At 43.4% G+C, this 15,000-nt stretch overlaps 1 protein-coding gene across 3 annotated transcripts in view; it reads left to right on the plus strand.

Moving 5' to 3' along the window:
* The window catches only part of LOC110528540 (TOX high mobility group box family member 2), a 207,498-nt gene that overhangs the window by 67,228 nt on the left and 125,270 nt on the right, over positions 1–15,000 (plus strand). For 2 of the 3 annotated variants that reach the window (XM_036984127.1, XM_036984125.1), the window contains exon 2: positions 5,111–5,206. The exons of the other annotated variant lie outside the window; for it this stretch is intronic. In XM_036984127.1, the coding sequence (XP_036840022.1) occupies positions 5,111–5,206 (96 nt within the window). The remainder of the gene's footprint in view (positions 1–5,110; positions 5,207–15,000) is intronic. 3 annotated transcript variants of the gene reach the window in all.

Raw genomic sequence — 15,000 nt, forward strand, 5'->3', positions numbered from 1 at the left:
CCAGCCGCACCAATGTGTCGGAGGAAACACCGTGCACCTGGCAACCTTGGTTAGCGCGCACTGCGCCCAGCCCGACACAGGAGTCGCTGGTGCGCGATGAGACAAGGATTTCCTACCGGCCAAACCCTCCCTAACCCAAACGACGCTAGGCCAATTGTGCGTCGCCCCACGGACCTCCCGGTCTCGGCCGGTTACGACAGAGCCTGGGTGCGAACCCAGAGTCTCCGGTTGCACAGCTGGCGCTGCAGTACGTGGCTGGGTCTTTCAGAATGACAATGATCCCAAACACACCGCCCGGGCAACGAAGGAGTGGCTTCGTAAGAAGCATTTCAAGGTCCTGGAGTGGCCGAGCCAGTCTCCAGATCTCAACTCCATAGAAAATCTTTGGAGGGAGTTGAAAGTCCGTGTTGCCAAGCAACAGCCCCAAAACATCACTGCTCTAGAGGAGATCTGCATGGAGGAATGGGCCAAAATACCAGCAACAGTGTGTGAAAACCTTGTGAGACTTACAGAAAACGTTTGACCTCTGTCATTGCCAACAAAGGGTATATAACAAAGTATTGAGATAAACTTTTGTTATTGACCAAATACTTATTTTCCACCATAATTTGCAAATAAATTCATAAAAAATCCTACAATGTGATTTTCTGGATTTTTTTCTCATTTTGTCTGTCATCTCTCATCTTTTTAAGTGTATGTCCTCAATATACAATTCAAAAGTTTGGGGTCACTTAGAAATGTCCTTGTGTATATATATATATATATATATATATATATATATATATATATATATATATATATATATATATATACATATATTGGAATCATTAACTCCCCTGGATGTATTTTTTACATTTCATGACTAGGATCAGTACAATGTATTCTGATGTATGTAATTGTTAACTTTCAATGTGTAAAACTACATGTTGCATTAAAGCATAGTAGTCTACAAGAAAGGTAATGCTTTGAGGAGGTGGCTTGATTTACAGTAACAGCGACTTGATAATGAATGTGCTATTTACAGTAATCAGTAAGCACGCCCACGTTTCTCAGTTAGTAAAATGTGACTTCTTTGGGTTTCAATAGTAGGTGGAGTCTAGTCAGATCTCTAGATAAGAACATGAGTGTATAGAGACTTTCTATGGACTGAGGTGGTCCTAACATGGACACAGTAGTACTGTACAGTAAGACTGTGAATCCCCTGTGAGAGGATACCCCCCTCCCCCACAACCAACTGAAATTGAATTGCCGCTATTTGCATAATGATAGCTAGCTGGGCCCACGGCGGACTCGCCTAGAGATGAAAAGTAGCAATCACTTAGAGAGTGACCATGAGAGACCGAGAGAGAGAGAGAGAGAGAGAGAGAGAGAGAGAGAGAGAGAGAGAGAGAGAGTTTCACTTGCTTTGGCAAAGTAAACATATGTTTCCCATGCCAATAAATCCCCTTGAATTGAATAGAATTGAGAGAGAGAGATATTTAAATGATTGTATTATTGCCCGCCTGTCAATATGACAGGAGCTTGACAATGTAAAAACATATCAGGATTCTTTTGTCATTTTATATGCAGGCTACCCTATACTTTGTGCTCCTGAGAGGCGTAGCGGTCTAAGGCACTGCATCTCAGTGCTAGATGCATCACTACAGACACCCTGGTTCGAATCCAGGCTGTATCACAACCAGCTGTAATTGGGAGTCCCATAGGGCGGCGCACAATTGGCCCAGCATTGTCCTGGTTTGGCCTGTGTAGGCCGTCATTGTAAATAAGAATTTGTTCTTAACTGATTGCCTAGTTACATAAAGTAAAAATACTTTCAACACATTTGTCTCTGTAGTTTAATTCACCATCACAGTTGTATAACTAGCAAAGTATTCCTACCAGTTTTCATATTACTGGCATGCATGTGCCCCTCTCCTGGTTATATTTCCTGAGCAAGCATCCTCTTCTATGTGATTCTAAAATGCCCAGTATTCATCTCAAATCCATGATGACCCTGTTCTGAAATTCAAACTCAATAATTCAGCGTCATTCTCAATAAACCCCACTCTGGACTGATGATGTCGTCTGTCTGGGGACCTTGGCTGTGACATAACAACCTGCCAGCCATCCAGTGTTCCAGACAGCCATGTTCTCCCCGGGGGGACACAAACTGTCGTGGGCCTCTGATAAGTACACAACCCCTTCCTATTAAAACACAGTTCTATGGAGCTAGTGTTTACATTATCGGGACTTAGACTCATTTATTACAGTCCTCTAAAGGCCTGTTTAATAGGCTGGTGTTGGAGAGAGATGGAGCTGGTGTTTAATAGGCTGGTGTTGGAGAGAGATGGAGCTGGTGTTTAATAGGCTGGTGTTGGAGAGAGATGGAGCTGGTGTTGGAGAGAGATGGAGCTGGCGTTTAATAGGCTGGTGTTGGAGAGAGATGGAGCTGGTGTTGGAGAGAGATGGAGCTGGTGTTGGAGAGAGATGGAGCTGGCGTTTAATAGGCTGGTGTTGGAGAAAGATGGAGCTGGTGTTGGAGAGAGATGGAGCTAGTGTTGGAGAGAGATGGAGCTGGTGTTTAATAGGCTGGTGTTGGAGAGAGATGGAGCTGGTGTTTAATAGGCTGGTGTTGGAGAGAGATGGAGCTGGTGTTGGAGAGAGATGGAGCTGGTGTTGGAGAGAGATGGAGCTAGTGTTGGAGAGAGATGGAGCTGGTGTTTAATAGGCTGGTGTTGGAGAGAGATGGAGCTGGTGTTTAATAGGCTGGTGTTGGAGAGAGATGGAGCTGGTGTTTAATAGGCTGGTGTTGGAGAGAGATGGAGCTGGTGTTTAATAGGCTGGTGTTGGAGAGAGATGGAGCTGGTGTTTAATAGGCTGGTGTTGGAGAGAGATGGAGCTGGTGTTTAATAGGCTGGTGTTGGAGAGAGATGGAGCTGGTGTTGGAGCGAGATGGAGCTGGTGTTGGAGAGAGATGGAGCTGGTATTGGAGAGAGATGGAGCTGGTGTTTAATAGGCTGGTATTGGAGAGAGATGGAGCTGGTGTTTAATAGGCTGGTGTTGGAGAAAGATGGAGCTGGCGTTTAATAGGCTGGTGTTGGAGAGAGATGGAGCTGGTGTTGGAGAGAGATGGAGCTGGTGTTGGAGAGAGATGGAGCTGGTGTTTAATAGGCTGGTATTGGAGGAAGATGGAGCTGGTGTTGGAGAGAGATGGAGCTGGTGTTTAATAGGCTGGTGTTGGAGGAAGATGGAGCTGGTGTTTAATAGGCTGGTGTTGGAGGAAGATGGAGCTGGTGTTGGAGAGAGATGGAGCTGGTGTTGGAGAGAGATGGAGCTGGTGTTTAATAGGCTGGTGTTGGAGGAAGATGGAGCTGGTGTTGGAGAGAGATGGAGCTGGTGTTGGAGAGAGATGGAGCTGGTGTTTAATAGGCTGGTATTGGAGAGAGATGGAGCTGGTGTTTAATAGGCTGGTGTTGGAGAAAGATGGAGCTGGCGTTTAATAGGCTGGTGTTGGAGGAAGATGGAGCTGGTGTTGGAGCGAGATGGAGCTGGTGTTGGAGAGAGATGGAGCTGGCGTTTAATAGGCTGGTGTTGCAGAGAGATGGAGCTGGTGTTTAATAGGCTGGTGTTGGAGGAAGATGGAGCTGGTGTTGGAGAGAGATGGAGCTGGTGTTGGAGAGAGATGGAGCTGGTGTTGGAGAGAGATGGAGCTGGTGTTTAATAGGCTGGTGTTGGAGAAAGATGGAGCTGGTGTTGGAGAGAGATGGAGCTGGTGTTTAATAGGCTGGTGTTGGAGAGAGATGGAGCTGGTGTTTAATAGGCTGGTGTTGGAGAGAGATGGAGCTGGTGTTTAATAGGCTGGTGTTGGAGGAAGATGGAGCTGGTGTTTAATAGGCTGGTGTTGGAGAGAGATGGAGCTGGTGTTTAATAGGCTGGTGTTGGAGAGAGATGGAGCTGGTGTTGGAGAGAGATGGAGCTGGTGTTTAATAGGCTGGTGTTGGAGAGAGATGGAGCTGGTGTTTAATAGGCTGGTGTTGGAGAGAGATGGAGCTGGTGTTTAATAGGCTGGTGTTGGAGAGAGATGGAGCTGGTGTTTAATAGGCTGGCGTTGGAGAGAGATGGAGCTGGTGTTTAATAGGCTGGTGTTGGAGAGAGATAGAGCTGGTGTTTAATAGGCTGGTGTTGGAGAGAGATGGAGCTGGTGTTGGAGAGAGATTGAGCTGGTGTTTAATAAGCTGGTGTTGGAGAGAGATGGAGCTGGTGTTGGAGAGAGATGAAGCTGGTGTTTAATAGGCTGGTGTTGGAGGAAGATGGAGCTGGTGTTGGAGAGAGATGGAGCTGGTGTTTAATAGGCTGGTGTTGGAGGAAGATGGAGCTGGTGTTTAATAGGCTGGTGTTGGAGAGAGATGGAGCTGGTGTTTAATAGGCTGGTGTTGGAGAGAGATGGAGCTGGTGTTTAATAGGCTGGTGTTGGAGAGAGATGGAGCTGGTGTTGGAGAGAGATGGAGCTGGTGTTGGAGAGAGATGGAGTGACAGAGAGAGGGGAATGACACAGAGAGAGGAGTGAGATAGATAAACAGAGAGAGAGGGAGAGAGAGAGAGATTAACAGAGAGAAAGATGGAGAGATAAACAGAGAGAGAGAGCGATAAACAGAGAGAGAGAGGGAGTGAGAGAATCTGTGTGGTGTGAAAGAAGGAGAAGTGCGGTGTAAAACTCGCTGAGGCAAACGCTCCAAAGGCTCCACTGGCAGGAAGGGTCTTGTTGTGAGTCATTAGATTCCCAGGTACCCCGGCTCCAGAGCTGCAGTGCCAACTCTCCTGCAGTGTGTTTTCACACATAGGGTAAGGGAGTTGGCCCGCCGCTGCTAAATTAATGTAGGGGAAACACCACGGTGTATGTGTAGACATCAGTAAGAAGTGGATGTTTGTACTTGATGACAGTCTATTCAGATCTTAATTGCTTTATCACTAAATTCTGCTGACCTCCATGTTTCTACCATTGACAATGCCTAACTTTTTGTTCGCAAGCGTTTTTGTGTGTATATGATGCAATAGTATTTTATTGAGTGAAAACATGTTGAAAGTTCTGAAGCTAAAGTTTCTCTCTCTCGCTCTCCCTCTTACTCTACAGAGCAGATACGGTGCATCAGACGACCGCGGCGTTAGACTTTATAGCTCCCTGCCCATGCGCCCCAACCCCAACGGGAAGAGACTGCCCTCTGCTGGGGTGAGAGGATGCTCCCCTTACCCCTACCCCCCTTACTCCCCACACCTCACCCCCTTACTCCCCACACCTCACCCCCTTACTCACAGTTAGTACACAGTTCAACCCTACAGTGCCGATGGCCATTAAATGCCAGTGATGTGCCACCACGAGACGAGTCGGGTGGTTTTGTGGTCTTCAACCGGTAGCACCCTCACATCTTGTGTTTCTGTATGAAGTGACTGACGAAAACACGTTCCCCACAAGATATGGTACTGTGCTAAATACTTTCTACATCTCCCTATGGAGACGTGCATCAGGGCCTGTAATCACAAAATCTTCTCAATTCATCACAATAAATAGGTGTGGGGGACCTGATCCTAGTTCAGCCACTACGGGCTCAGATCAGTTCTAGGATCTGTCTTCGGGCCCGCTTTAAATGACGTTCAGCTTATAAAGGCATTATAAAGCCTTCATAAAGCTTTCATAAACGCTACATAAATGTGTTACAAATCATTGATAAACGTATGTCATGCTTTATAAAGGGTTCATAAATGTGGCATAACTGTGTGACATACAGTAACCACTAATGTCTATGTGACATAACCCATTATGTCAAATATGACATAAACCTATGGTTTATAAAGAGTGGCTTAAGCACCGCATAATAAAGGCCTTGTAAATCATATTACATTGAGGCTCTCATGCATCTTGGTACAGCATTGCAACACCAGGATATTGGGTTTGATTCCTGCGACCACCCATATGTAAAAAATGTATTCACTCAGGACTCTAACTCGCTTTGGATAAAAGTGTCCGCTTAATTGTATATGTTATATTATATTTCACTCATTTCTAAGATGGCTCAACCTCTTTCCCTCTTGGGTGCATAGTTAATATTTGACCTAAAATGCAGTCATGCAGAGCAAAGAATGTTGGTAGAGCCTTTTAAAATTTGCTGGAAAAAAGTGCATACTTCAGTATTTTAAAAAATAAAATTTCTTAGTTTTGTTTTTCCAGGTTTTGGATTCCCCCATTTTTTTCTGCTTTAGCCCATTTTTTTCTGGTTTAGCCCATTCTTTCTGGTTTAGCCCATTCTTTCTGTTTTAGCCCATTTTTTTCTGGTTTAGCCCATTCTTTCTGGTTTAGCCCATTCTTTCTGGTTTAGCCCATGCTTTCTGGTTTAGCCCATTCTTTCTGGTTTAGCCCATTTTTTCAAACTTTTTTAATAGAAAAACAACTAAATGTGTTTTTATTGTTGGTGTAATTGTTTCCGACAATGCTTTAAAAATCAGTGGATGACTTTTGAGGTCTGGGATAAATATAAGAAACATAGTTTTTTTGAGTGCAGTTGCTCTTTAATTCAGTGAGCATGCCCTGGACTGAAGTTTGGTTAGCAGGTTTTCTGTAATGCAGTAAGCGCACGTGATGTGATTGGGCCGCCATTGGAATGGGTGGAATTAAAGGCCACCAACACTGTATTATGCAGAGCCCCATGAAATGACACCATATACATTCTACAGACACTACTGAGTATTCTCTACAATACTTTCTTGCTCTAAGCCAAAATGTAATTCATATACAGTGACTCACATTGGGGCCATTTATTTGACCTTGGAACATGATTTAAAACCCACATTTTATGCAAATGTCCCTTAAATATGAACAAATACGAATCACTGTTAATGTTTAGAAAATCATTTTTAATATATCATGAATGGCTATTGTTGATACTTTTCTGCTATTAAGTGGGGCACTTTTATTTTGAAGAAAGAAAAAAAACTGTGACCCCAAAGTACTTTTTTAGTTTTGTTGACAAGACGCTGATCATGTGATGAGTTTGAAAACCAAATGCCCACTTGTGCTGCCACCGGACAGCAAGTAAGCAGGTAAGTTAACCTTTATTTATTGTAATTTAAATTCATTTGTAGTAAAGTGTTGAGCTAAATTACATACTTTAGTTACCTTAATCGTTATTTCAAGTAATTTTGGTGACTTCACAGCAATTGCTAGCTAGACGAAATTTTGCTAGCTAGCAGGCTCAGCTAAACGCAAATCCTCCTAGATACAGCCATGTCTCATAGTCACATCATGAGATTTATAAATGCAAGAGGAATATATTAATACGAATTGAATGGAGTTTCCCATCTTCCCATTTAGAGTTTCTAGCGCAGCACAGAAATACCGTGACCGTCACCTAGCGAAATACCCATTTCCTAACAGACCTGCTAACTTTCTTTGTTGTTACCTTTAAGGTTGGAACCAACATGCAGTACCTCCAGCAGGAAGAGAGGCAAGAACCATTTGTCCGCCAGCTCAGGGACAAGCTATATTGTTCACAGCCCTGTATAATGTACAATGTAATTGCATTGCTGGACTTTTTGACACACATGTATTGTTTTAAAAACACATGTATTGTTTTAAAAATGTACAAATTAAAGGAAGAAAAAAAACATGTCTTTATCTTTATTTGATTTAGCTGTTAGTGATAATTCACTAAGTGTTTTTTTTTGTGTGTGTTTACATCATTAAGCCTTTATGTATGTGTTATATAGGACCAAAGGGGTCTGACTTTAAAGGAAGTACAGCGTCCTGCGATATAGCGTCTTTATGGATGTGTTATGAATATTCAAAGGTCTCTCACTTCAAACTAAGTATTTCAGGTCACTACATAAAGTTTCAATAAATAAGTTATTAATATTCTGCTGAATTATGAAGGTTCTCTCATGATCCACAGGTTATTGTAGGGTGTTTATTGGTTTTTAAATGGGTTGATGGACCTGCAAAGCTTGCACTTGTGTGTGTGTGTGTGTGTGTGTGTGTGTGTGTGTGTCAGAGCCCAGATGATTTAGAGTAGTCCAACCTGAGACTACCACATCAGGTATTCCTCTTCTGTTTCCATTCTGGAGACCAGGGCTTGATTACAACATGTTACAATGCTGCCAACATGTTGTGGCTGATCTTTCAGCGGGGAAGTTGGTGAATGTGTCAAAGACTTGACTGGGCCCATCATCGCGTGGTATGGATAGTTTTTGTTGTGTGCATGTTTGTGTACTGAGGAAGATGGAACTTGATTCCAGAAGAAAGACACTTTCAATGTATTTAGGTTGGGGGCTTTCATCATGGTTTCTTGGTGTAATGTCATCCCCAGGGGTGTGGATGAGGTAGGGGCGTGGATCAGAAAAGCAGTCAGTATCTGGCATGACCACCATTTGCCTCATGCATTGCACAACATCTCCTTTGCATAGAGTTTATCAGGCTGTTGATTGTGGCTTGTGGAATGTTGTCCCACTCCTCTTCAATGGCTGTGGGAAGTTGCTGCATATTGGCGGGAACTGGAACACGCTGTCGAACACGTCGATCCAGAGCATCCAAAACATGCTCAATGGTGAGTATGCAGGCCATGGAAGAACTGGGACATTTTCAGCTTGCAGGAATTGTGTACAGATCCTTGCGACATGGGGCCGTGCATTATCATGCTGAAACATGAAGTGATGGGAGGTGGATGAATGGGCCAACAATGGGCCTCAGGATCTCATCACGGTATCTCTGTGCATTCAAATTGCCATCGATAAAATACAATTGTGTTAATTGTCCATAGCTTATGCCTGCCCATACCATAACTCTACCGCCACCATGGTGCACTCTGTCCACAACGTTGACATCAGCAAAACGCTCGCACACACAACGCCATACACTTTGTCTGTGGCGGTGAGGCCGGTTTGACATACTGCCAAATTCTTTAAAACGACGTTGGAGGTCGGCTTATGGTAGAGAAATGAGCATTCAATTCTCTGGCAACAGCTCTGGTGGACATTCCTGCAGTCAGCATGCCAATTACACACTCCCTCAAAATCTGTGGCATTGTGTTGTGTGACAAAACTGCACATTGGCCTTTTATTGTCTCCAGCACAAGGTACACCTGAGTAATGATCGTGCTGTTTAATCAGCTTCTTGACATGCCACACCTGTCAGGTGGATGGATTATCTTGGTAAAGGAGAAATGCTAACAGTGATGTAAACAACTTTGTGCACAACATTTGAGAGAAATAAGCATTTTGTGCAAATGGAACATTTCTGGGATATTTTATTTCAGCTCACTTACATGTTGCGTTTATATTTTTGTTCAGTGTGTAATCATACGGAATGTGGTTCCTCGCTCTATAGCTACAACTGACTGGTGAACTGTGGTTGAGAAAGGAAGAGTTCCAAAACGCTAGATCCACCAATTTTTCACATTTGTGTTTTTTCATCAGTAATGATTGCTTATGGGTACCTTCATGTCTCTTTCTAAGAGACTCTTTCCCATTATATACAAAAAAAATAATAATTAAAATCGAAGTCAATTGCTTTCTTTTATCCATTTAACATAAGAACAATGGATAAGAGAGATTTTAATTTCATATGTCTTCCACACTCAATCCATGCAAACTTTTCTCTCTGAATTATCTCTCTCAGCCCTGCTTCAGGGTTCAATGGGGAACAGTGCAATATTGTTGGTGGGCTCCTTTTTTAATTACAATAGAGATTCTATTGATGTTTCCAACCACATGTCCTAAATAATTTATCAAGCGGAAGACTGCTAACAAAGCATTTCTACGAAACCCATCTGGTTTCAGGGCCAAGAACCATACGTTATCTAAAGTGAATATTGTAAATGGTGCTCTGCGGAGAGCCCACGGACAAATCATCCAAATGAGCTACTTGTCAGGGAGGCTGGAGGTAGTAAAGATATATATCCACTTTCATTCGACTCTCTGTCGCTAGAATTAAACTGTACATGCTAAATCTGCACGTCAAGGTTATTTATAAAATGGAAGGGAGTGAGAGACACAGGAAACGTTTCAAATAGTGGTCATTTCAATAGCCGATAGCCTACACACAGCCAATAGCCTACAGACAGACGATTGCCTACAGACAGACGATTGCCTACAGAAAGACGATAGCCTACAGACAGCCGATGGGCTACACACAGCCGATAGCCTACAGACAGTCGATAGCCTACAGACAGCCGATAGGCTACAGACAGCCGATAGGCTACAGACAGCCTAGAGCCTACAGACAGCCGATAGGCTACAGACAGCCGATAGGCTACAGACAGACAATAGCCTACAGACAGACAATAGGCTACAGACAGCCGATAGGCTACAGACAGCCGATAGGCTACAGACAGATAATAGCCTACAGACAGACAATAGCCTACAGACAGCCGATAGGCTACAGACAGCCTAGAGCCTACAGACAGCCGATAGGCTACAGACAGCCGATAGGCTACAGACAGCCGATAGCCTACAGACAGACAATAGGCTACTACACACAGCCGATAGCCTACAGACAGCCGATAGCCTACAGACAGACGATAGCCTACAGACAGACGATAGGCTACAGACAGACGATAGCCTACAGACAGACGATAGGCTACAGACAGACGATAGCCTACAGACAGACGATAGCCTACAGACAGACGATAGCCTACAGACAGACAATAGGCAACAGACAGACGATAGCCTACAGACAGACGATAGCCTACAGACAGACGATAGCCTACAGACAGACGATAGGCTACACACAGACGATAGCCTACAGACAGACGATAGCCTACAGACAGACAAGAGCCTACAGACTGATTCAACAGCCGATAGCCTACAGACAGACGATAGCCTACAGACAGACAATAGGCTGCAGACAGACGGTAGCCTACACACAGACAATAGGCTGCAGACAGACGATAGCCAACAGACAGACAATAGGCTGCAGACAGACGGTAGCCTACACACAGACAATAGGCTGCAGACAGACGATAGCCTACAGACAGATGATAGCCTACAGACAGATGATAGCCTACAGACAGACAAGAGCCTTCAGACAGATTCAAAAGCCGATAGCCTACAGACAGATGATAGCCTACAGACAGATGATAGCCTACAGACAGATGATAGCCTACAGACAGACGATAGCCTACAGACAGATGATAGCCTACAGACAGACGATAGCCTACAGACAGATGATAGCCTACAGACAGACGATAGCCTACAGACAGATGATAGCCTACAGACAGACAATAGCCTACAGACAGCCGATAGCCTACAGACAGACGATAGCCTACAGACAGATGATAGCCTACAGACAACGGATTTTATGAAAGCATTCCACCATACACGATCATTTACTTTTATTCACATGTAGAGTTATTCAAATGAAAGAGCCTTTTTGTCTGTTACTTCTTCCTGTGAGGTATTGCTGCCAAACTGTATCTGCATGGAGAGTGCAACCACTTAACAGTGTGAAGGAAACCAGAAGTTTTTCCATTGTACTTATCAGGTGCTGAGTTAAAAGCAGTACTGTCAGGTTGCAGTAAGTTTGCAGCCATGTTCATTTCCCCTCCTCTCTATCTCTATATCGCTCTGTCTCTCTACCAGGGGTTCAGTTGAAAGTAGGTTCTGCACTGCTTCCGCCCTCCCCCTCAACCCCTTTCAGCCAAAATAACCTCACTCAACTCCACTCGTGCTCTTCCCCTTTCTCCTTCCTGTCAAGGTGCACAGAGCCCCCCCACCTCCCTACTCCTCCTCCACCCCACCTCCCACCTCCCTACTCCTCCACCCCACCTCCCCAGTCCTCCTCCACCCCATCCCCCTACTCCTCCTCCACCCCATCCCCCTTTCTTATTTTTTAAGTATTTTTTTATCATAAATCTGTCATTCTTTTTTTTTGTTGAAGACTTCAGCAGGAGGGCCTGACTTTAGTATTGGATTGTGTTGCTGACCTTACTAGAGATATGACCTTCGCCTAGTGAAGACTGTTGTTGTCCTTACTAGAGACATGACCTTCACCTAGTGAAGACCTGTTGTTGTCCTTACTAGAGACATGACCTTGATCTAGTGAAGACCTGTTGTTGTCCTTACTAGAGACATGACCTTCACCTAGCGAAGACCTGTTGTTGTCCTTACTAGAGACATGACCTTCACCTAGTGAAGACCTGTTGTTGTCCTTACTAGAGACATGATCTTCACCTAGTGAAGACCTGTTGTTGTCTTTACTAGAGACATGATCTTCACCTAGTGAAGACCTGTTGTTGTCCTTACTAGAGACATGATCTTCACCTAGTGAAGACTGTTGTTGTCCTTACTAGAGGCATGACCTTGATCTAGTGAAGACCTGTTGTTGTCCTTACTAGAGACATGACCTTGATCTAGTGAAGACCTGTTGTTGTCTTTACTAGAGACATGACCTTCACCTAGTGAAGACTGTTGTTGTCCTTACTAGAGGCATGACCTTGATCTAGTGAAGACCTGTTGTTGTCCTTACTAGAGGCATGACCTTGATCTAGTGAAGACCTGTTGTTGTCCTTACTAGAGACATGACCTTGATCTAGTGAAGACCTGTTGTTGTCTTTACTAGAGACATGACCTTCACCTAGTGAAGACTGTTGTTGTCCTTACTAGAGACATGACCTTCACCTAGTGAAGACCTGTTGTTGTCCTTACTAGAGACACACAATACTGCAGTGTCACCTACTAGTTACGCAAGGTGGTTGGTTGTGTTCACTTTGTAAAATAGTTGAACTAAACTCATGAGAATTTATTTATAGGCATTTATATTCTTTAGGAATCAATTAGGATTAAGAACAAAAATATATGTACCAATCCTAGATTTCCCCTGAAAGAAAATCACTGAGGATGACAGAGACCTACAATAACAGAAACAACAGTCAAAATAACTTTGAAAACTGTGAAAATACTGTACTTACTTAATGTATAGGACAAAATGGGGTTAAACACAAATGATTCACAGTATGTCTTAAAGAATGTCAAATGAAAGAGGCATCATAAGGCATTTGGAATAAGTCACAGTTATGGATGGAGGAGAACAGAAACTGCAACACAGAAGTCTTGAAAGAGAAGTTAAGTATTTTATAACTTATAGTTAGATGGTTCTTCCCCCTTGAAAGTAGCTAGCAGTGGCTAATTTTTATAGTGGCTGTTTAAAGAAAAAACGAACCATGGATTACAGATTCTCCTGGACCGTAGACTCATTTCAGGGTGAGGAATCATTTAACATCAAGTTGTAAAATAGTGAACATCCCCTTTAAAGCCTGTAGTACAGCACACTGTCTTGACCACTAGCTAGTCAGATTGACCAACAACCCTTATCTAATGGAAGCAGAGACTGTACTGTTGTAGCCATGGGATGTACTTTTCTGGTCCTCCACAGCATGTGCCTTCGTCCCAAATGGCACCCTATTCACTACCAGTGGTGGAAAAAGTACTCAATTGTCATACTTGAGTAAAAGTAAAGATACCTTAAAAGAAAATGACTCAAGTAAAAGTGAAAGTTACCCAGTAAAATACTAATCACTCCTCTTTCACCCCAGCTGCCAAACTAACCCTGATTCTGATGACCATCCTACCCATGCTAGATTATGTAGACATAATTTATAGATCAGCAGGTAAGGGTGCTCTCGAGCGGCTAGATATTCTTTACCATTCGGCCATCAGATTTGCCACCAATGCTCCTTATAGGACACATCACTGCACTCTATACTCCTCTGTAAACTGGTCATCTCTGTACACCCGTCGCAAGACCCACTGGTTGATGCTTATTTATAAAACCCTTAGGCCTCACTCCCCCCTTTCTGAGATATCTACAGCAGCCCTCATCCTCCACATACAACACCGGTTCTGCCAGTCACATTCTGTTAAAGGTCCCCAAAGCACACACATCCCTGGGTCGCTCATCTTTTCAGTTTGCTGCAGCTACTGGACAGTTTTATCTCAATCTCTTCTTAATCTCAATCATGGACACTCTTACTGACAGTTGTGACTGCTTTGCATGGTGTATTGTGTATTGTTGTCTCTACCTTCTTGCCCTTTGTGCTGTTGTCTGTGCCCAATAATGTTTCTACCATGTTTTGTGCCGCTACCATGTTCTGTTGCTACCATGTTGTTGTCATGTTGTGTTGCTACCATGCTGTATTGTCATGTGTTGCTGCCTTGCTATGTTGTCTTAGGTCTCTCTTTATGTAGTGTTGTGTTGTCTTCTGTCGTGATGTGTGTTTTGTCCTGTATTTATATATTATTTATTTTTTACATTAGTATTTTTAATCCCAGCCCTCGTCCCCACAGGAGGTATTTTGCCTTCTGGTAGGCCGTCAATGTAAATAACAATTTGTTCTTAATTAACTGACTTGCCTAGTTAAATAAATAAATAAATAAATACAAATAAATAAATACAAATAAATAAATACAACTAAAATTGAGTAAAAGTCTAAAAGTATTTGGTTTTAATTGTACTTAAGTATAAATCATGAATAATGTCTTATATTAAGCATGCCATTTGGGCCTCTGCCTCAACACAGTAAACAATGCAGCCCAGTGTGCAACATACATGGCCATTGTTTCTCTGTTCTGGGTATGTTACCATAGCCACTGTCTGATGGTGTTGTTGTTGTCCTTGTAGCTTTTCCAACTCTGACATGATATATGTTAAAGGACTCAATGTCTCCAACTGGGATGACAGGTTCTTTTTCCTCTCATTCTTTCTTTTCCTGGTTGATTTGGAGAGCTTGCATATTCAATTATGTAGAGAGTGAGAGATGGAGTGTGCTCCGACCGCCATATTTTGGTGTGCCATATTAATATTGCATGAGCACTATTCTATACAGGATATCTAAGAGGCCGCCTATTAGAGCTAGCCCAGGAAGAATATGATACGTAGTGTGTGTGTTTGTGTGTGAGATAGAGAGTGTGTGTTTGTGTGTGTGTGCGTATCTGTGTGTGTGGGTGCGCATGTGTGTGTGTACTCGCGTGTGTGCAAGTGTT

This window comes from Oncorhynchus mykiss, chromosome 7 (genome assembly GCF_013265735.2).
Source record: "Oncorhynchus mykiss isolate Arlee chromosome 7, USDA_OmykA_1.1, whole genome shotgun sequence".
NCBI classification, from domain to species: Eukaryota; Metazoa; Chordata; class Actinopteri; order Salmoniformes; family Salmonidae; genus Oncorhynchus; species Oncorhynchus mykiss.